This window comes from Dermacentor albipictus, chromosome 1 (genome assembly GCF_038994185.2).
Source record: "Dermacentor albipictus isolate Rhodes 1998 colony chromosome 1, USDA_Dalb.pri_finalv2, whole genome shotgun sequence".
NCBI lineage: Eukaryota > Metazoa > Arthropoda > Arachnida > Ixodida > Ixodidae > Dermacentor > Dermacentor albipictus.
The window spans coordinates 321481119-321501785 of record NC_091821.1 but is presented as its reverse complement, the minus strand read 5'-3'; the positions used below and the strand labels follow the sequence as shown (position 1 = coordinate 321501785).

General features: G+C 42.0%; 1 protein-coding gene across 7 annotated transcripts in view; it reads right to left on the bottom strand.

The window, feature by feature from the left end:
* The window catches only part of HDAC4 (histone deacetylase 4), a 337065-nt gene that overhangs the window by 23920 nt on the left and 292478 nt on the right, over positions 1-20667 (bottom strand). For 6 of the 7 annotated variants that reach the window (XM_065453150.2, XM_065453156.2, XM_065453153.2 and 3 more), the window contains 11 exons: positions 20265-20466; positions 18702-18816; positions 17424-17542; positions 15286-15408; positions 12419-12528; positions 8297-8419; positions 7249-7372; positions 6453-6618; positions 5167-5299; positions 2726-3002; positions 923-1224 (listed from right to left, as the gene is read on the bottom strand). In XM_065453150.2, the coding sequence (XP_065309222.2) occupies positions 923-1224; positions 2726-3002; positions 5167-5299; positions 6453-6618; positions 7249-7372; positions 8297-8419; positions 12419-12528; positions 15286-15408; positions 17424-17542; positions 18702-18816; positions 20265-20466 (1794 nt within the window). The remainder of the gene's footprint in view (positions 1-922; positions 1225-2725; positions 3003-5166; positions 5300-6452; positions 6619-7248; positions 7373-8296; positions 8420-12418; positions 12529-15285; positions 15409-17423; positions 17543-18701; positions 18817-20264; positions 20467-20667) is intronic. The other variant, XM_070531614.1, reaches the window with a different exon arrangement.

The following is a 20667-nucleotide window of genomic DNA, read 5'->3' as shown; positions in this document are numbered from 1 at the left end:
AAAGACAAACAAAATACTGATTTTTGGTATTTCCTCCAGCGCATCAGCAACAATTTTGTGCAGAAATGGAGTTGCACCTAACTGCACAGCTGAGCAATGAATGGTTCAAAAGTAAACAGTTAAGCCAGGTGAAGGAAGTGATAGCATAACACTTTATTGCCATGACCTGTGCATCTGCAAGTGCCATAGTAAATGTAACTGCTATCTTTATAGTGAAAAATAGGCAAGAAACACATACCACTTATAACCATTATTCTTGATCACGCATCTTTCCTCCAGGAAAATTACACGTTCATGATGTTATGAATGTTCTCTGACATGGAAGCACTATACAATGTTACAACATACGCATAATACTGTCACAGTCTTCACCTTTCCCCTAACAATATCAAGGAAACAAAACTTGAAGTCAGCTAACTCAATTTCTCGCATAGTGTTATCAGAATATTTACTGTAAGCTATTCCTCACACAATTATACTCTTACGTAATGTATGCTGTCTAGACAAACTGTAGGGTGCTCTTAAGCATCTGTTGAAAGTTGGCGGAGTTTTCTCAACAGAAAAGATTCAGGGATTCTTGATTTTGGTAATAGGCAGTTTATTTAGCGCAAAGGGAGTGCGTTTTCTAGGAACACACTTGAACCCAGGGAGAGAGACATATCTCAAATGAATTTTGTTAAGCTCAAAGCAACCAAGGCTACCGAGGGCCATGACTAGCTGCATCAGAAGACAATCACACGAGAATGTGTAGGTCTTTACATTTTCAAAAGCACAATTCAGGTAAGCAATCTCCAAGTTGGTTATACTCGGCGAGCATTCTCAAAGGCAGCCTCATATATGAAGTGAAGGTCAATACTCCTTTAAAAAAAACTTTCTTTTTTTTTGACGGGGCACCTCGCACCATGATGGCTTTGCAACGCACCTCACAGCGGGATACGAGTCCCGTTTCCTGCAGGCGTGCCCAGATGCTCTGCAGCCTGCCACCATGTTCTGGATGGCTGGAGTAGTCGCCACAGATGCACTGGTGTTTCAGCATGAGGCTGTCGTAGGCCAAGGCTGTGGTCATCCGGTGTGATGGGCTTCCATGTGGCGGAGGTGGGCTGCCCAGTTCTGACTGGTGCTGGGGGCTGCTGCTTCCACCAGGAGGGCTCAGGCTCACCAGTGGACTGGACAGGGCACGGGACAATGGACGTGCACCGTGCTGGTGTCGCGTAAATGCAGAACCTGAACAAAGTGCATTTCATAGAACATGAGTTGCCTTTACATTGTGCCCATGTATATTGCACAGCATTTGCTGTCAAGTGTCTTATCTATTTCACCCCATATCAGCCCTGTATCTGTTTAACAAGATTATACGAATGAATGAATGAATGAATGAATGAATGAATGAATGAATGAATGAATGAATGAATGAATGAATGAATGAATGAATGAATGACGTCAGGGCCAGCACAGGAATCACACTAAAATGTGAACTGTTTGTCGCAAGGCACCAAGCTAACAGCAATGGATGGCAGTGAGCCGCTTGTGTGATCGTCCTGAAAACTCTCGATTAGCGAATAAAACGCCAAGTGTCATGCTCTTGCAGGAAGCTTGTCACTAGCATGCCCATTCTCTTGGAGAAAAGGGAAATTTTTTCGCGAGTGGTTGGTCAAAGTTGTACACAGTGCACTGCCGCATGCACACTTTGCTGCAGCAAGGCTTGTATATATGCATCCTCTATACAAATCTTGCACAAAATCTTGTCCGTTGCAGCTGATAGTCCGTTATAGCTGGGTCCCTTTAAAGAGGAACTTGTTACAGGAATATACAGGCAGACCAAGCTAGCAAGACCACAAGCTGCTGTTATGAAAAAAGTTTATTGTCTTTTCTCTTATAACTACATGCCCTTTTTGTTGCGAAGGCACTTCGTACCTTCGCCAGTCTATAAGCGAGTTGATAAAATGTCCTAGCATACAAAACTAATCGACAAGCATGGCCTCAAGTTCACAATAGGTTAAACTACATGCATGTTTCACTACAAGTAGATGCTGTCAACATTTATCTGGAAGAAGCCATACAGAAGATGTATACTGTATCTTTGTTTAAAGATAAACAACATTTAAGGGTAAAAATACGACATCAAACAGTACAACCTGGCATTCACAAAATACTGAACACACAACACAATTGAACTCCCAAGTAAGTTCATATTTTCAAGAATTTTCACCATGTGGATAACTGACAAAGGCCTTAATGTGCTTGTTTAATGTAACCATCATGATGGGACAATCAAGTGCCCCATGTGATATCCTCACCTTTTTGAGTTTTACTGCTAGGAGATCTGTGCTATCACTACCAGTGGGCTGTTTGTCATCACATCTGTATTGCTGTCTGCTTTGACAATTGCAAAATGCATTGTTTGTTAATTTTCCCATAGAGCTAATTTTGCTAAATAAGCGACTTTCAGTTGTCTGGCTTGCCTTATATTTTTCAAAACACTGCAATCTATATATAAATTGAACTTTGTGATATGCTGGGCACATATTTGGTCATGTTTCATTTCATCTTGCATTCTTTATTGCTTATGTGTTGCGCTGACATCTGATCCAATGATGGACAAAAATAATACAAAATGGAATGTATCACTGGAAAGTACAGCTACTGATCTTCTTTTCTGTTTTTTTTTAAATGTTCATTATATCAAGGTTACACTAACAAGTACGTGATCAATCACACCACCCACCTTCCATGCCAGTGCCAAGATGGAGTGAGTGCCGGTTGATAAGGTCCCTCTGTCGCTGCTGAAGCTGCAGCAGGGTGGCGGTAGAGGTGGGAGGAGGTGGTGTGCCTTCTGCTGCGGCAGTTGATGAAGCGGATGATCCCTTGCGTGAGTCTGTGAGGTCGATGACCTCTGACTGGTCTTTCATCTCTTGTGCGACAGCAGCCTCTGTCTCTTCCTCCACATGCTCAACCACCTGGCTCTTGCTACCCGCCCGAGTCAGCACTGTCTGCCGAATGTGCTGAGAACAAAAGACAAGAGAGTGAAGACCCAGAGTAGAACAGTGCAAGCAATGGTCATAATGACACAGCTTCATCTTATAACTGAAAATGAAAATGGTGCAGATGTAGCATGGGTGAAGGGTGACACGCACAAAGCTGACAAGCAGCTATTTTCCTAGACAGTGTGGTAGTCTCTTCAAAATGGCTGTTAGCCAAAGCTGTCTTGGTCCTACCTGAGCCAATTTCAACCCTCTTGTGCTGCTGATTTGCCTTTCAATGACGTACCAACTTAGACTGTTAGTATGCTCTAGTAATTATCCTACTGCCGATGGTCCCCAGTCAGCACTACTCTGAAACCAGCTGTTGAAGTGCAGAGTAGAAAAATCTGCCAAGCAAGTTTTTTAAAGTGAAACTATTTTTGCCCCTTCCGTTGAGTTTTCCACTGCTGCTGCTGCTTCTACCGCTGTTACTGTCTTGCACAGTGCATCAGGGTGCAAGAAATCGGGGTGTGGTTGAGAAAGTGTGTAATAAACATAGCAACGGTGTGGAGGTGTCTATGAGACCTTTTTAACAAACTCAGGAGGTGTTGTAACAATGCCCTCGACATCTCCCTAGTCATTGCCACAGTGCCCTCTGGAATCCCTGGCTGTGGACACAATGCCCTCCCGAAAGCTGTAATTAAGCGTCAGGCCCCCGCAATAGCATTGCAGAAGCTAGTGCTTACCTTTCTACTCAAGCGTAACAGCCAAGAGAGGAGACAGAATGTTAGAAAGAAGAGACCAAGAATTCATAAAGCCAACGTCAAGACAAGACGAGTGAATAACAGCCTTGCCACTCTTTGTTCGTGGCAGCTTGCACACATGGAAGGATCAAGGGAGAAGTAAAAGGCACTGTCCAAAAATATGCTTCGTTTGGGGTTTCTTGAATAAAAGAAACACTACTACTAGACATGGTGACAGTTGCAGGGAAATGGTAAAAATTAGTAATAATAATAATAATAATAGTAATAATAATAATAATAATAATAATAATAATAATAATAATAATAATAATAATAATAATAATAATAATAATAATAATAATAATAATAATAATAATAATAATAGTAGTAGTAGTAGTAGTAGTAACCCAAGGTAGCTTATGGCACATTTCTGCAATTTGTGAAAAAGAAATACTGGCTCAAGTTTGTCCATGTGGGCAGCTGACGCAGGGTGTGCAGATGCAAAGCCGTACTAAAGCGCAGCAATGTCAAGAGAACAATACGTAAGCGGTGGTCTAGCAAATCAACACTTCAGTGCTTTAGCCACGATGTCCAAACCCTGCAACACTGGGATGTCGTGCTGTGTTACGAAAACCCGAGTGGCCAGCGGGTGCTGGTCCGTTGGGAATGGAACGTGGCAGCTATTTCTCTTAAGGCTGCAATAAAAAGATTTCGCTCTCTCAGCCACGATGTGATGAACCGTGCTAACCATCTTGTAGGCTATGAACAATGGTGCACAACAATGCCTCCAGCAAACACGTCTCGCTGTGCACTCTGTGTACTACATAGGCAAACACAAGTGGTGCGAGCAAAGTAAAATTTAACGCCACATCATGACTGTCATCTACCATCAAAACCACCGCCAAATATAATCAATGAACATAAACAGCACAAAAAGCTTCACTTACATCTATTCCTACAGTGCATGTGGGATCTGCGTAATCTTTAGACTGTCCTTTAGTGGACAAAACTTAGACTGAGAACGCACGTAGAGGTATGGAGGGACAATGCGATATTAACAACCTTCACCTTCCAAATACACTACTTTCTACAGGTCACATGCATGATTGATGAAGCCATTCTATGGGTTGAGATAGATGCTGTTGCTTCTGTTTCTTTTTGATACTGCATGGAGGCTCGTTTGTGCTCCTGCTTTTTCGTATCTATGCATAACCACTCAAACAACGATGTTTGACAACAGTGTACAACTTCTGTGTTCAGCGTTTTTAAAAGTGCCTGTGAAAGCTGTTTCTTTTGCTGTACATGGCACATTTTCATAATAACTGATATAGCCTCACAGTTGCCCAATATATGCTACGCAAGAAATCTAGAGCAAATCTGCTTCAGTCAGTCAGCTTACCCACCAAAACTATAAATCAAAGGCAATTGTGCCCCACCGTACTCATAGTGGTAGATGTCCTCACCTGCTTGAGCAAGTTGTGCTGCTGCTGTTGCTCGTAGAGTTGTGCGTTGAGCAGCACACCCTGCGGCTGCAGCATCGGATGTCCAAGGGGTAGGGGTGCTGATTGGGTCCTGCCCAGAGGACGATGAATGGTCCTGGCATCCACAAGGAGCAAGCACACATGCATGCATGGAATGCTCAACATCAACAGTCCCTCTGATATGTCACCTTCTATTTTTTACCAGCAAGAGTGACCAGCAACAAAGTCACAGACAATGTCAATTACAGGTGCTCTGAATACACCATGTGCTATGAATAAGACACAGAAAACATTCCCTTCTCAAGAGTGCTAACACAATTTTAAGACTAAAGTTATCCGATCACCAACAAATTATTAAAATATGAATGAGGATACAACTGTTCTAATATATTATGACTGTCAAGGCAATGAAAATGTAAATTTCGAGAAGGTCGAAGAATTGTGCATGCAAGCTTCAAGCTGCAAATATATTTCTTTAGTTCAAGAGTAAATTATTGCAAGTGGAGAGAATATAAATTTTACATAATCTGCACGTTCTCTAATTGCATCATTCTGCTTCTTATGTTAGTAAGCCACAGTGCTCCACAGCAAAGCATAGCATTTGCTTGAAATTATGTTGTTTTTGACTTTGAGCACACCACAGCATTTGCTAAATTATGTAATTTTTGACTGAAGAGACCCTCATCGGGTCACTCAGATGGTGATTGACACAGGTGCCAAAGTTTGCAAAAAGCATCCCATGGCTATCCCCTACTGCACAGTTATGGAGTTCCAGACTTCCACTGAGAAACCACAGTGGTATTTTCAACTGAATGCCAGTGCTTGACTGAGTGGAACACCAAAATACACACAAAAATCTGCAACAGTATCGATGCAAGTAGCAGTGAAACAGAAGAAGCACATCAGTGAGGTGTTTATACACATGTGCCTTTGGCGTGGCTGCCACTATTTTCTGGTTTATTAGTGCCGTACATCACTAGTAAAAATGCAACAGGTGTTATGTTCATAGCTCTTATAAGCCTTGCATTTTCCTTTCTTTAGCAATTTCACTCTTTCATTCTTTAGCCTAAACAGTGCAGAAATTGCACAATGGCAATACAAACATGAAGCCTTACATAACAGGATGCCTATATGAAGGTACAAAGCGCACCACAAGATGTTTTATACTAGGTTAGATTAGCTTATGCCAGGTTAGGTTAGGTTATGTCAGGCTTTCTGTTATGGGAAGAGTGTGATGACGTAGTGCAGGCTGGAATAAGAGTACTGACCTGTGCAGGCGTGCTTGTGCCACCTGAGCATCAGTAATAACGGCACCTGGAGGTGGTGCATACATGACTTGCAGCACATGTCCTGGAGCCCCAGACTGTTCCAGACCTTTCATCTGCTGCTGGATGTAGCCAGGACTGGTTGGGGGCGTGAACTCCCCATCTATTACTGCATGTAAAGCAGGATAGACGGCACAGCACAATTAGGGTGAATGATTACAACAGGCAGGAGCACTGAGCAGGCTCCTCACTGGCATGCTACTTAGGGCTCTAAGTGTGCCTGATTTTTGGCACAAAGCCCGCTCAAGCACTGTTAAACACAAGACTTTACAAGCATTCTCAAATCATTGTGAACACCTTCATTCATTACATTATGCTGTTTGCAGGAACACTGCTGGTTATAATAGTGGACCAAGCAAATGTTAAAGCAGAAAGGAAACTCCACTCTCTTAATAAGCTCGCACACATATGCATATACCGTGACATTAAGAAACATAAAAAAATTGCCATTAGGTCCATGAACCAGGCAAACATTGAGCTATCAGTGTTGATTGCCTTTGTATTAATACAAGGCTGTTACACCTTTGAGAAAAAGTTACTATAACTGCAAGAATAAAAAGTAGCCAGAACTCCAGTCCGATATGATTTAACTTAAACTTCACAACACAACAGAAAATAAATCTGGTATGCAGTGCCTGCAGGCAAGAAGAACCATTTAGAGGTGCACTATTGCGATGCAGTTTAGCAGCTGTAAACTGAATAAGCTACGAAGCAAAACATTTGTCAAGGGAAAGCTCACCTGGCAATGGTGAGCAGAAAGGCAGTGACGAGTGCAACACATGTGATGTGAGTGGCATCCCAAGGCGTGCAGCTGCCATGGCACGAACTTGGGCCTCGGAGACAGAGTTGAGGATTTTCCCATCCTTGGAATGCAGAAAGATGCGAGTACATTCAGCACACAGGCCTGCCGGAACGAGCTAAGCTAGGCAGCTTAATGACAAAGCATAATTTTTATGCTTCAAATACTTCAGCACAAATGTTACGTCATATGGTCTACACACACCTAGATTGATAGACAAAAGCTCCAGCACTGCAGAAAATGCATGCTATCATATAATAAACATGGTACACCAAAGGAATCTTGTTTTACAAAGTCCGCTGTTGGCCTTTAAAAAATCTCTTGGCATCAACCTATATGTAGCACGAAACTATCGAAAGAGACCCAAGGAGGCTTCTCTGAAAAGAAAGCTGAGGATGATGGATGCTGACTTCCTTTCTCGTAAATTCGCCTCCACATTGCAGATCTCAGTTGCATTTGAAGAGCAGAAAGAAACTGCAGACTTCAGTGACTGCTCCTGCTCTGAACTCATTTATTGTGACAGCAGCAGTCTCTCACAGCGAACACCCTCTTTTTCTCAAGAACAACTTCCTCATCCTCGACAGTATTGCCTGTTGTGTCCTCCGATACACAAGCACAGATGCCCCCACTTTCAAAGTGTGTGTGGTATAAAAAATTCTGCATCATTACCAAGCCCCAAAAGTGAATGACAGTGCATTGGTTAGTGTGATTGCCTCCAAACTTTACATTCCTGCAGGTGTATGAGATTTCAAATTGCAGTGGGCAACTTTTTTTTTTCTTTGCCCTTTGGTAAGGGTAAAGCTGAAAATTGGGAGGTGCCCTAATGACAACCCAATTACGGCATGACAATGATGATGGCCAGTCGATTTTGGCACATTGAAGAGGGCAGATGGGCACAGCACACTGCAGTTTAAAGCACCTAACTGCCGTTGCAGTAGTGGAAAGTAGGACATGAAGGGAAAGATGTGAGAGAGAGAAATGTACTCACAGCTGAGCTGGTGGCCACAGGGGGACGCCCCAAGGAGATGTTGGGCATAGAGGGTGATGAGTACAGGGCGAGATCACTGCTGCCACCCTGGTTCAGAGGGTGGTATGGAGAAGTGCCAGGCTCCTGGGATGTTGGCATCACGAGCACAGACGTGTGAAACAGAACAAGCAACTTAAACTCTGCGAAATATGCACTGACATACACCATAGTCACTATTGAGCTACGCCAACAGATCAGAACAACAGAGAGATGAGCAAGTTGGTTAAGGGATTCATGGTACCCAAAGGCAGGTATGCAAAACATGGGCGCAAGAAAAATGAGGAGTACAACACAAATGCCAGTGCTTCCATTCTGTTCCTTATTCTTCCATACCAATAGCTCGGTGACTCGTGAGCCCTGTCTGACTAAGTTGGTTCCAATGCTGCCTTTGCACCTTGGTTTGTACAAAAAAAGTGAGAAATGGTTTGCCAGGGAGGCTGCAGTTTATCTTTCAGAAATCACAAATCAACAATTTGAATGACAACTTCAAGAGCCTAAATCTTGAGCCACTCTCACGTTATAAGAGTTTGTTTGTTTGTTTGTTTATTTGTTTATCAGGATTTAACATGGCAGCTATGCGAGGCGTCACAGTGGAGGGTTCCATAACGATTAGGACCAGCTGAGTTTCTTCGAAGTGTATCAAAAGCAGATGCATAAGCATTTCTGCATTCCATCTTCATGTGAATGTGGCCGCGATTGCTGGAAATCTAGACTGCACTGTTGTTCTCAGTAGCAGAATGCCATAGTCACTGAGGCACTATGGTGGGTCTACTATAACAACACTATTCTTTCCCTTTCCCCCTCCCCAAGTGTAAGGTAGCCAACCGAGCACATTCTTGGTTAACCTCCCTACCTTTCCCTCTTTATTTATCTCTCTCTCTCTCTCTCTACAAGATGAAGTCGCCCTGGAAAATAGTAATCTTCAATTCTGCAATAAACATATGGCCTATGCTCCGTAAATAAGACATTTATTAATGAAAGAATGTCAATTAGGTAAGCTAAAATTGCAATTTATGACACAATTCATGTCTGCCTCTTCACATAACCCAACTGCAAATGTAGAAATGTGCTACCCAGCTGCAACAGAATATTTTTTTGAGGGGTCAAATGAGACAAAAATGCAAGAAACAATTTATTAAGAAGCCAGTTTAAAGTAAAAAAGAAACAAAAACAAGTGAAGCTGTATAACTAATTGGTATTAGCATCGCAAAGCAAAATAATCTGGGCTTATAAAGCACACATTTTTCAAGATGTTTCCTTTGATATTAAGTTCTGCTTAACAAAAGTATACCCCCAAACACTTAAAAGTTTTCAAAGCATGAGAATCAAGAAAAAAAAATTACTTTACAGCCAATGTGTCTAGAACGAATAGACGCAGCAAACGTTTCCCCATACAATCACCGCAATATTCAGCTAAATTTTGGGTTGTGTGGTGAAACGACGAGGAAATCCCTACTTTTCTGTGCATTCTGTGCCATGAAAGCTTTTGCGTTTGGCTCCACACTGAATCTGCAGAAAACTAAGCAGCTCTTGAACCCTTTCAGCTCGATACATAAACTCAGCCCGGAAGAGCTTGTCCTAACAGTAATCTGCTGTACATTAACTTGTGTCATTCTTTAGTGACTATGTGCATAGATAGACTTTCAGGGAAAGAAAAAGAAGAGAAAGAAAGAGTATTGTCATAGCAGCCACACCTTGAAGATTCACTGTCTGGGAGAGGTTGCTTCATGCCAGGAAGATCCAGAAATATTTGAGTTTTCGTGCGAAAGGCATACACAAAGCCCTGGCGGACAAAATAACCCCCACGTTGAACAAGAATAGCTCTTGGCGTCGCTATGCTCTGCAACACTTGTTAGCAGCCCTAGGTAAGAAGAAGAAAGAAACCTACAAAACTGGCCTTTCTTGTTGGCTCAACTTGACACATGTGCGTATGCTCCCAAAAATACATGCCACAACTTCTAGTGGAAGAAAGAGCTTGGCTGGTGTATCTAAATACACCTCCCCCCCCCCCCCCCCCCCACACACACACCATCTAACCAGACTTTTTGACTCCAGAGAGTGCTGGTATAGAAAAAAAAAACAGCACTTATACAAAATTAGGAGGTTTGGTGGCAAAGACAAATAGATTCCACTACATTTGGTGGCTGAAGTAAGGTGGTAAGCATCTCAGTAAACAATTGCACCATCTTGGAAAGCTTTGTGGGGAAAAACTAGCCAAATGCATAGAAATAAAGCTGTTTATGCCCACTTAAAAGAAGCAAAATCTGCCAGAGGATACAATTAAAATAGATTATAATGGGTGAAAACACTGATCACTGGTGCCCCTTCATTACAAAATTGTTTTGTTTGCTGTAGAGTGCATTTCTCATTATCTTCCCACTTTTGCAATGGTGGTCACAGTGGATTCTTTTTATCAACGCGGCGATTTCTTTGACAGTGCTGAAACATGTAATTTTCTTTATATGCGAAGATCTCCCGGTAATATAATGAACAGAAGCTATCAAATAAGCGTGGCATGGTGCTACACATATAATGGGAGTACGGGAATTTCTAAAGTGACAGAAGGGTAACACTAATTTGCACTATAGTTTTTCACTGTGGGGCCAACTGTTAAAAACAATAGTGGACTCAACAGACCTGAAAAAGCCCACTATTTAGTTCCTCGCTCTACAATCGAGATGAAAGAATTTACTGGGAACAATACTTGCTAAACGAGGAGGTCAAACGGTGTGTTCTAAGTCACGACCCTACGATGTCGCTCCACTCATGTAAGCCACAATCTCTTCCTACTCACACTCTTCTATAGAGTGTGAAGATTATTAGCAGTATGGTAATAAAATTCCTGGTCATGGCTGCACATGTTTACTTTAACCAAACCTGCTTTCCTCCCTATGTACATCATTCTTTTTGACTCAAGGCAGGACACTAGTTTCTGAAAGCCCTGGAGTCAAATGTGTGCTCACAATAGCATTTTCCTCTATTTGTTTCTTATGGTTTCCGTATTATCTCTGTATTTTCGTTTCCTTTTCACAGGCCCTCCGTACCACACATGTGAGCTCTCGGAGTGCAAGCAGCCACTGATGGGGCAGGCAGCATCTATATTTAGTAGCATCCCCCAGGGTGCGCGCACTATCCCCCAGGTTGGCACGATATCTTTGGACTCGCCAAATATAAACAGAGTGCCTTTCCTTTCTTCAGCCGTGCCCCTTTCTGCACCTCCAGCAGCTCTGTTTTGTCATGCTCTGCTATGTTTTCTTTTTTCTTTCTTCAGACCCTTAGCTGCGTCAGTAACTTCAACCCACCTCAAGTGCTTTTTTTAGTGAGTTACACTTCAATGCACATGATGCTGGGCATGTAGTATCCAGCTTCAATAATGCGTGTACCACCAACAAATACAGCACTGATGAGCCTTAAAGTTGAGCAAGTTGGAGGAAAGTTACCATGGAAAATTTAACAGTGTGATAGCAAACATAACTCCAGTGAAGGAGATATAGAGGGAGTACCAGTAACAACTATCATTCACCATGTGGCCAACCACCATTTCTTTCATTACATGTGCGAACACTACACTGAGCACGAGTATGAATACACAGGCAAAAGCTGACTTGTCTGAATGCATGTACTGTAGAAGCAGAGAGGTGAAGTGCACATCTTCAAGCAAGATGCACTCAAGAAGCTGCCTTCTCTGTACGAAGACAAGAAACTGCTACTGTGAGTACAAATATGTCCATTATCTCCAGTGTTATTGCATACATGCACCAAAGTTTGCACATGAATAGGTGCTTTCATTTGAAAAATAGCAACTGTTAATAGCATTAATTTCAAATGGCCCTGTGGACAACTTGTCTTGTGCTGAGAACTCCTTTAGTGCTACGTTGCTGTTAGGATGGTGATAAGAGCACCATATCTGTCGTGTTTGGGCAACAATTATCTGAATTATTTGATCATATTCCCAGCTACAGGAAAACTACCCTACATGTCCACATTATTGGTGCACAAGCACACCTTTTTATGTATAATTACAACTAATTATGCTTAATCCAGTCAGTATATGCATACATGATTTTACAAGCACGCACTCACCTCCTGAATGGGTGTGCTACCGTTACTGGAATGCAGAGAAGAGTGCAGTGACAGAGACCCATTGGGTGGGGATCCTTCCAACGAGTCAGGTTTGCTTCCACTACCATCGACTTTTTTTTTGTTAGATGAAGACAAACAAAAAGCAACATTAGCCACTATCACCTTTCCAGGTGCTTTGCACATTTTTGCACAACAGACTCATGGGTATCTTTTTCTGTATAGGCGCAAAACCATTCCGAAACAAGCAGTATTAAGTTGCAATGAGCAATACAAATGAGTTAAATTTTTTAAAACATAGAGGGTGTTTCAACGCATTTGTAAAAGTTTAAGTTGTAAAAGGAACAGACAAATACACTCAGTCTCCTATTACTGAACGTTATCTGTTGCTTCATACGAAAATTTTCAGCAAGCAACTTTTCAAAACTTGTCCTCAATGTACGAACCTTGCCTTAGAAGAACACTCACAAGGCAGAGTTCATCATAACTGCATTACAAGCTCATGCATCCACATCAACAAGTGGGCATAATTTTCTTTTCCTAGACTGAACCAAATTAGCAGCGGCTTTAGATCTTTATAAAATCATGCTCTGCAGCTCTTCTATATGAAAGTAAAATAGCTTAAATGTCAATATAACCTTGTGCTTTTACAATTGTGAATAGAAGAAAGCTTGCAATACAAGAAGCTTACGTAAAGGAGGAATCAGCACAGAAGGGAACATTTATTTGAAATATGAACAATGATTACTGCAGTTTTGTAAGCTTAAACATCATTTGCTCATGCATATTAAACCTAGTTCCCATGTTCAAGAAAGTACACGCAGTACTTTTTTGCTTCAAGGCAAAAAGCAAGGGTGTTTGATAGCATGAAACATGTCAGACATTCCTTCTCATATGGTCACCCATACATCGTTTTCAAAGTGCATATAGTATTAGTTATTTCAACGAATCAAACCACACACACTGCAAGTGTCAGTTATCATGCCATGCCCGAACTTGATCGTTTCTCAGAATTGTGGTTATTACACGAAAATATGAAAACAGACATCAAACAAAGCATGCATGCATTCATGAAATTGCAACGTGTTACTTCCAGCTAACACATGCCGGCAGTATGAGCTCTAGTACTGTTCAGCTGCAGCATAAGTGGTGACTATGTAGCATCCGGAAGCTGTCATACATTCAGCGTAACCTGAATGTAGGCAAAATGCAACTATGACAGTTTTTGACATGAACAGTGTAAAGAAGGGCACAGCCAAACAGGGCAACTGTCTCCAATGCTTTCATAAGTGATATTATATTGACCTTTCTATGTGGCCCAATTTAATGACCCTCATTGGCAGATAATGCTACTGAGGCATCTGTAGCTGGAAATAAGCACAGCTTGCAAAGGCACAAAAGGTAAAGATGAGAAAGTAAAAGAGTAGCATCATGCTTTAAAAAAAAAAAGCTTCTAAAATATGCTGAAGCTATGTTCCTGAATGTATATTGCTACCAATGGGCCCTGTGGAACATAAGCTGTCTCCTGAGCTCACTAATGTGCATTCTGTACACAACATTTAATTAATAAATCACAGGGGCTGAAACGGACGGTATCCGAATGTTCAAAACAACCATTCAAACATGAAGGAATGTACACCGTGCAAACTAAGCGCATTTTTATAACGGAAATTCAGGTTTTATGTGCACACCTGTAGTCAGAAACTGGCTAACCAAATGGCCACCAGTTGTGTCCAACTGGCTGTGATTAGGATACAGATAGGTGGCAGGTTGGCTGCGTATAGCCAGTCAAATTGCCACAGCTGGAACACTCCTATGAGTGGATCAGTGTCAAGAACCGAAATGGCTGAAAACCCATTGGTTGCATTTGGGAAGTTTACAATTAAACCCACCACTTGCTTTCTCACTGGGCATGGAGTTTGTGATTAAAATTTATAGAAACAGCAATTTTAGAGTGTTTAATTGAATGTTACGTATCCTGCTTGTGCCACAGTCGGCTTAATAATGGAAGGCTCCAGAGTCTTGACCATGTGAGGTTCTGTAGCGCACACCGAAAGCTTGGCGCATTTCCCCCCCCCCTCTCTCTCTCTCCAAATTCAGTCTCTCAGTTTCCATTGATACACTGCCCCTGTTTTTTGGGAAGCAACCTCTCAACGTCATGCTTAATGCTTTATAACCAAATAGTGGTTTTGCCATAGATAAGGATTACCTTTAATTTAAAAGGTGTAGTGTCATGCACCTTTCTGTACCTATAGCAGCAGCACTGAAATTAGACATGGGAGGGAAGGAATATCAGCCTATTCCGTCTAGACTGTGCAATGGCACAAAAATACTAATGGGTGCAGTTCAAAGCTCCCAGAGCAACACCTGGGCTATGACAGAGCTGTAAGATTGAAAGGCTCTGGATTAATTCAGACCACCTGGGAATTTTTAAGGTGCCTGAGAACATCAGTACACTAGCATTGTTATATTAGGCCTCAATAAAAATGTGCCGCAGCACAGAAGAGGATGTGCGACTGCATGATCAGCAGCAGGTAATGGTAGAACCAAAGAACTATCATCTCAGCCTTCATCTCACGAGCACATATAACATTCTATTTGAGCTGAAATTTTAATTCCATGAAAGTGTTACCCAAAAGTGAAACCTTTCTGATGGGTGTTTCAAGGTAAGTGGCAGCTTGAATTTATTATGGGCATCGTTCGTCACTGAGCTGACTCTAAGCCTGAGATGAGCATGTGAATATGCAGAGAAAAAAATATAAGGAATGAGGCATGAAAAGTGCCAAAGAAATGCACGGGAAAAAGAAAGAATAAAGATGAGGAAGAAGGTAGGAAACGGGCAGTGAGGACAGTGCCCGGTGCTTGCGTACTTGTAAGCGGCCGCCGCTTCAAAGGAATGGGCCCTTTGTCCTTGCGCCTCAGAAGCGGGCTGCTGCGCCTCTCAATTACTTTTTGCTTCAGCGCAGAGCGCACCTTAAGGTTTGGTTCCGACGCTGGAAGGTGACAGAGAAGGCACACATGCTTGCTTGGAACACATGCTCGCAGGGGTCAACCAAGCAAGCTGAGCCTCCCACAATGTTTCCCTATAGCTGCTATGCCTGTCGATTAATTGTTGTGACAGTTCTTTTTTCCTAAAGGAGATGCTACAAACAAAGCTGCATGCACCTGCCAGATGTGTCCCTTGATGACAGATATATGGGGTTTAAGAAATTCAATGTTTGTCCCTAACAGAGGGATCTGTGACAAACAAATGTATTCCGCAACTGAATATATCTCAACAACAGTAAGATCAATGATGTTTTATCATGCTAATATAGCCCACTTCTCTTTGCTAGTATTACTTTAAGAAATAGGGTACTAGTATAACACATTTAGAGATTAATACATGAGAACTGATGCACAGTAACAATACTGTAATAAAGTTCGGGCTGCGTGTGCTTGGAAGCCAGTTTACTTCTGAGAATAGAATTACTTGTACTTTAAAGTTATAACAACCTCTCTCTGAAAGAGGTCTTTATAGGGGCATATCCATAATATGCACATAAATGTGGTACTACCAACTATACAAACATAGAAGTAACATGATCTACATTGAATACAAATCCCACAAAAGGAAACTATCTTGAGATGAAAAATAAGTGACGTTGGGCCTGGGGAGGTGCAGGCAGTGACTTAACATGGACCTCAACTGCTATGCGACATAATTTAAGATGTGTAGTTAGGCTAATGGTCACACTCTAGCCACAGCTTTACTAGAATATGTTAAGTAGCATTCAACACAGCAAAAGCTATCATCACACTGCTAAGGAAATGATGCACAGCACAAACCAAACTTTAAAGACAGTTAGTAATGCTATAACCACTCACTTGTTAGTCCAAACAAACAATTACAGTCATTTCAACACGAGCAAGGTTAGACTTATTTCAAGTGCTTGAATCATGCCTTATCAATTATATAACACGCCACAGTAATGCAAATGATATCCTCAATGTTCTTGGGAACTACAGTTGCCGTCGGATAATTGGACTCGGCGAAGACTGCCTAATTGTTCGAATAGTATGAAGTATGAAATATTGCACTCGCCAAGAAAGAAGTGACCTTATTCAACAAGTGGCCAAAGAAAATCTTGTCAACCTGTTGCTGCATGCACTAACGCTTGCCTGCGACCTGGACAGTCTGCACATAAAGAAGCAACACTGGATGTGCAGAACTTGCACAAGAAACTGTAAATGCCATTTTTGCAACTTGGTGGCTTGGCTTGTCCTATTGCTTGTCTGCAGTCAGAGACTATTGGATCGCCTAGGCGACACTTACTTCGGTTCTGAGGTGGCACTGACGATATGGCCAGTGACGTATCAAAGTAAAAATATAGTTCTTTCTGCTTAGCTTGGTGCCTGAATTATCGAACGACAGCTTGTAAGGTGTCTGAAATTTTAGTTGTCCTTATCCACTTGGTCTACGAGTCCAGTGGCTGTGCCATGTAGCTGTTAATTAACCGAGTATGTCCAAATTATCGGTCAGCGACTGTAACATTTTCAAGAAAGCTATAGAATGTCCTTCATAGCAGAGGAACACACGGTATACTTCATTATGCTCATGTGTTAGAAAATATGGTCATAACAATTCTCTTAAGAGCAGCACAAGGTCAAAATGCAGCAATTTACAATACTGTTGCTTCTGTTTCACAGGACAAGCACTCGGTAAAGCATTGCTATCAGAACTACACAACCATCTCTGTATGATAACTTTAAAACTAAACTGTGAGAAACGTGTAGAAAGAAAAGTTAAACATTAAAAATGCTTGTTTTTAATTTTTCCAGAATTACAATGACTCTAGTTCTTGATAAAACCAAAAAGGAGAATGCCAGTCTGAGCATCAACAACGTAGTTCAGAGCTGTTGCCCTTAAATATTAAAGCACAAGAAATAAGGGATGTCACAACAACTGTAGTTATTGACAACAACATGGCAAACACGTGCAGGAAGGAACCACATGCCTGTGACTCACCGGTTTTCCGAAGCGGGAAATCGTCGTCGTACTTCCCCAGAAGCAGATGTCTGCACTGAGGCGAAACAGCGCTTGTTGAAGGAGGCGAAGCTTGATCCAGAGAAGAACGCTGCCTGGACCTGTGCACACATATGAAAACAATTAATTGCATAATCCACTGTGTGGCCCATAGCTACACATGCCAAAGAGGGAGCCCTGGCTGAACTGAAAATGTAGGCACATGCCCGCTATTTTGGAAGGTATTTTCATCATCATAAACATCACTGTAATGAAGCCTGTTGGTGGACACAGATTTCCCATGGCCTGTGTGAACCAACCCTGTCCTATACCAGCAAGTTTCCAAATCTCGACAACCCATGTTGTTCTCTGGTGTCCTCAACCGTATCTACAATGCACAAATATCGGCAGGTACAGTTGGCAACAAAAGCTTCAAAGTCTGAGAATAAGCTGAATATTTCATGATCCTGAGCATGCAGCCTGGTTTTACAATTTGCTAACTGCATTAGCATATGTGACAAAGATAGTGTTGTACTTTTTTACTGGCTGTATCCTAAAACTGGGCTGAAGTTTGGCTTTTTCATGAAACCTGCATCCTGTAAACTTGTGACACTGACAGGAGTACATAAAAAATACCACATATCCTTTTAGTGCCGCTTCAGAGTTGAGTTTCAAACAGCTAAGGGGAAGATAACTTGTAACATGCGTGAATAACTGATAAATAAAGTTGAAGCTGATAATGGCTGATAAAAAAAAATAAAGTGCCTATAACAATGACAATAAACATTGTGTTATAGCTATGACAAACCCATTATTCCATTGCCTATGAGTACAGAATGAAACATGAGACTGGCAAACATATAGTCCTCAAATTTAACCTTTGGTACGATTGTGGGCCTATGTATATCATAAGTAGAAAAAAATTATTTGCAAGCTAGGTATAGAAGGCAAGGTTCAGAAGTACAGTATAAATTCAGCAGTGTGAAAGTTGTCACTTTCAGAAATTGCCATTTAAGCAGTAAACAACTTAACCTTTTCCTTGCTGGTGCACGACCTGCTTTGGCGTGCTGGGAAACATTTCACTTATGAGGAGGTAAAAGGATTGGTGGTGAGTGTTTAATACCAGTTACTTGAAGTCTTCCAAGAAACACCCATAACAAAATAGTGCAAGCAAATGGGCTCTGTCTATCAGGGCATGCTTTGCAGCAGCTGTTGCAATGATCTCTTATAGTGGAAACTTTCTAGAGAGGTTTGACCTATGTACATAATGTTGAAGCTCACCAGTTTCTAAAATTTGGTGGTGATGTGTTGGCATTATTAGCTGCTGCTTCCCGTTGTTTCTTGTTCAAGACAAACTCCTGTAGCCTTTGCTTCACTTCAGATGATGCCACAGCACCTGCACACAAGAAATATGTTGTTAACCCATGAGCCATCGTGTTTGTCTCCAAGAGTCTGCAAACTAAGTGACATCAAATTTTTTAAGCAAACATCCGCAGTGTGGAATATGTATAGTTATACCAATGCCATATGCAAAGACTTATAACAATCAGCCACATTATCAACATTTATGCAGACTCTACATAAAATGTAACTGGTTCACTTACTGGACACGACAATAAACTAGCCTCTCTCATAGTAATGTCAACGGACGAAACTGGGCCGAGTGAACATGCAGTGTTTTGGTATCATACACCGGGATCACATGAACACTGCATGCGCGATTGACTAGGAACACTTTCACTGTTATGCTATGCTTCAATACTACGTTGCAAAACAGATGCACCGTACATTCCTCAGTGGTGCCAAAAAAAGCATCCATGAGTAAGCCTATTTTTTTTACTCCACTCCATTCCACGGACGACCAGAGCTTTCATAAGATCATTGCATGCAATGGCCTGCTTGACAGCACTAAATCAGGAAGCCCCACCAGCTGCTTGGCTCCTATCCTCTGGAACCAGGATGAAGTGAAAATTCCACGGGGTGAGTGTGATGATGCAATGTGCTACACCTACCTCTGAGACTGTCTGCCATGTGTGCTTGGCACATATTCTTGCATGACAGAAGGTATATATATTCATGACAAACTGCGAAGCTGAGTTCATTCATTCAGAATAGAAACCTGGCGCAGGCACACGATCCGACACAGCATGGGCACGGCACCAAGTGAACAGAGGGGGCAAGCACATGCCTTGTCCCGGGCATGTGCTGACAGATAAAAATGGCATGCACCGTCAGAATGCACCCGCAGTCATGGGAAACAGTCTTGTTGTCAGTGCATGTTTCTGAGAACACATGTTGACAACAGTCACTAGCTTATTCTTCTCACTTTGGCTTTAAATGAGACGGTCGGACAATAACTTTCCACTGCCTTGTCCAAACAAACACTTCCTATGCCATACTCCAGCAAGCATGTTTCTCAGCCTTGCCTCGCACTCTGTAACGCACATCCTTATCCACCCACTGCACTGTAGCAACATGAACATTTAAGTTTGCTCATGTGTGGGTGTATACATATACGCATATGTGTACATGGTATGACAGAAATTGTGAGTGTGTGTTCATGTGTACATACACATGTGTGTTACATGTTGCATGTGCACATGTAGAACATGCCTATGCAATAAATTTTGCGATGTGACATATTGTTAAGAAATTGCTTTAAGACAGCTTTATGGTGTTCTGAATGCTACTGGTCTTTCAATGTCTGCAAGAAGAAGAAAAGCAGCATTTCTTGGTTAGAACAGCACTCTCCCACCTTCCTCTCACCCAGTGAGAAAGAATTAAAAAAAAATAAAAATATGCTGGAGGGGTCTGAGGACAGAACAGAACAGAGTATAGACTCACTCTGTTCGTGCTTATCCTTCTTGCGAATCTGGTCTAGCTGACGATCCTTCTCAAGGCGCTCGCGTTCAAGCTTGTACTCTTCCTGGATCTGCCGCTGATGCTCGAGGTACTCCTTGATGCGCTCCTGCAGCTGCTTCTCATGCTGCTGGGCTAGCTGCTGCTGCTGCCGTTGGTAGTGCTGAAGCAACAACTGCTGTTGCACCTGCAGTATCAAGCAAGCCCAAACGATTGTGAGTCTGATTGTGTGACACCACTCTTCTACTGTGTCGAGGTAACAACAAAAGCAGATCCACAGAGGTAGCAATGAAAGTGAGATCAGTTTAAATGGACTGTTCTGAAACTGGAGGGGCACCTAATACAGTTTTTCTGCCACATTGTTTTGCTGGTTGCTTCCCCTCAATGC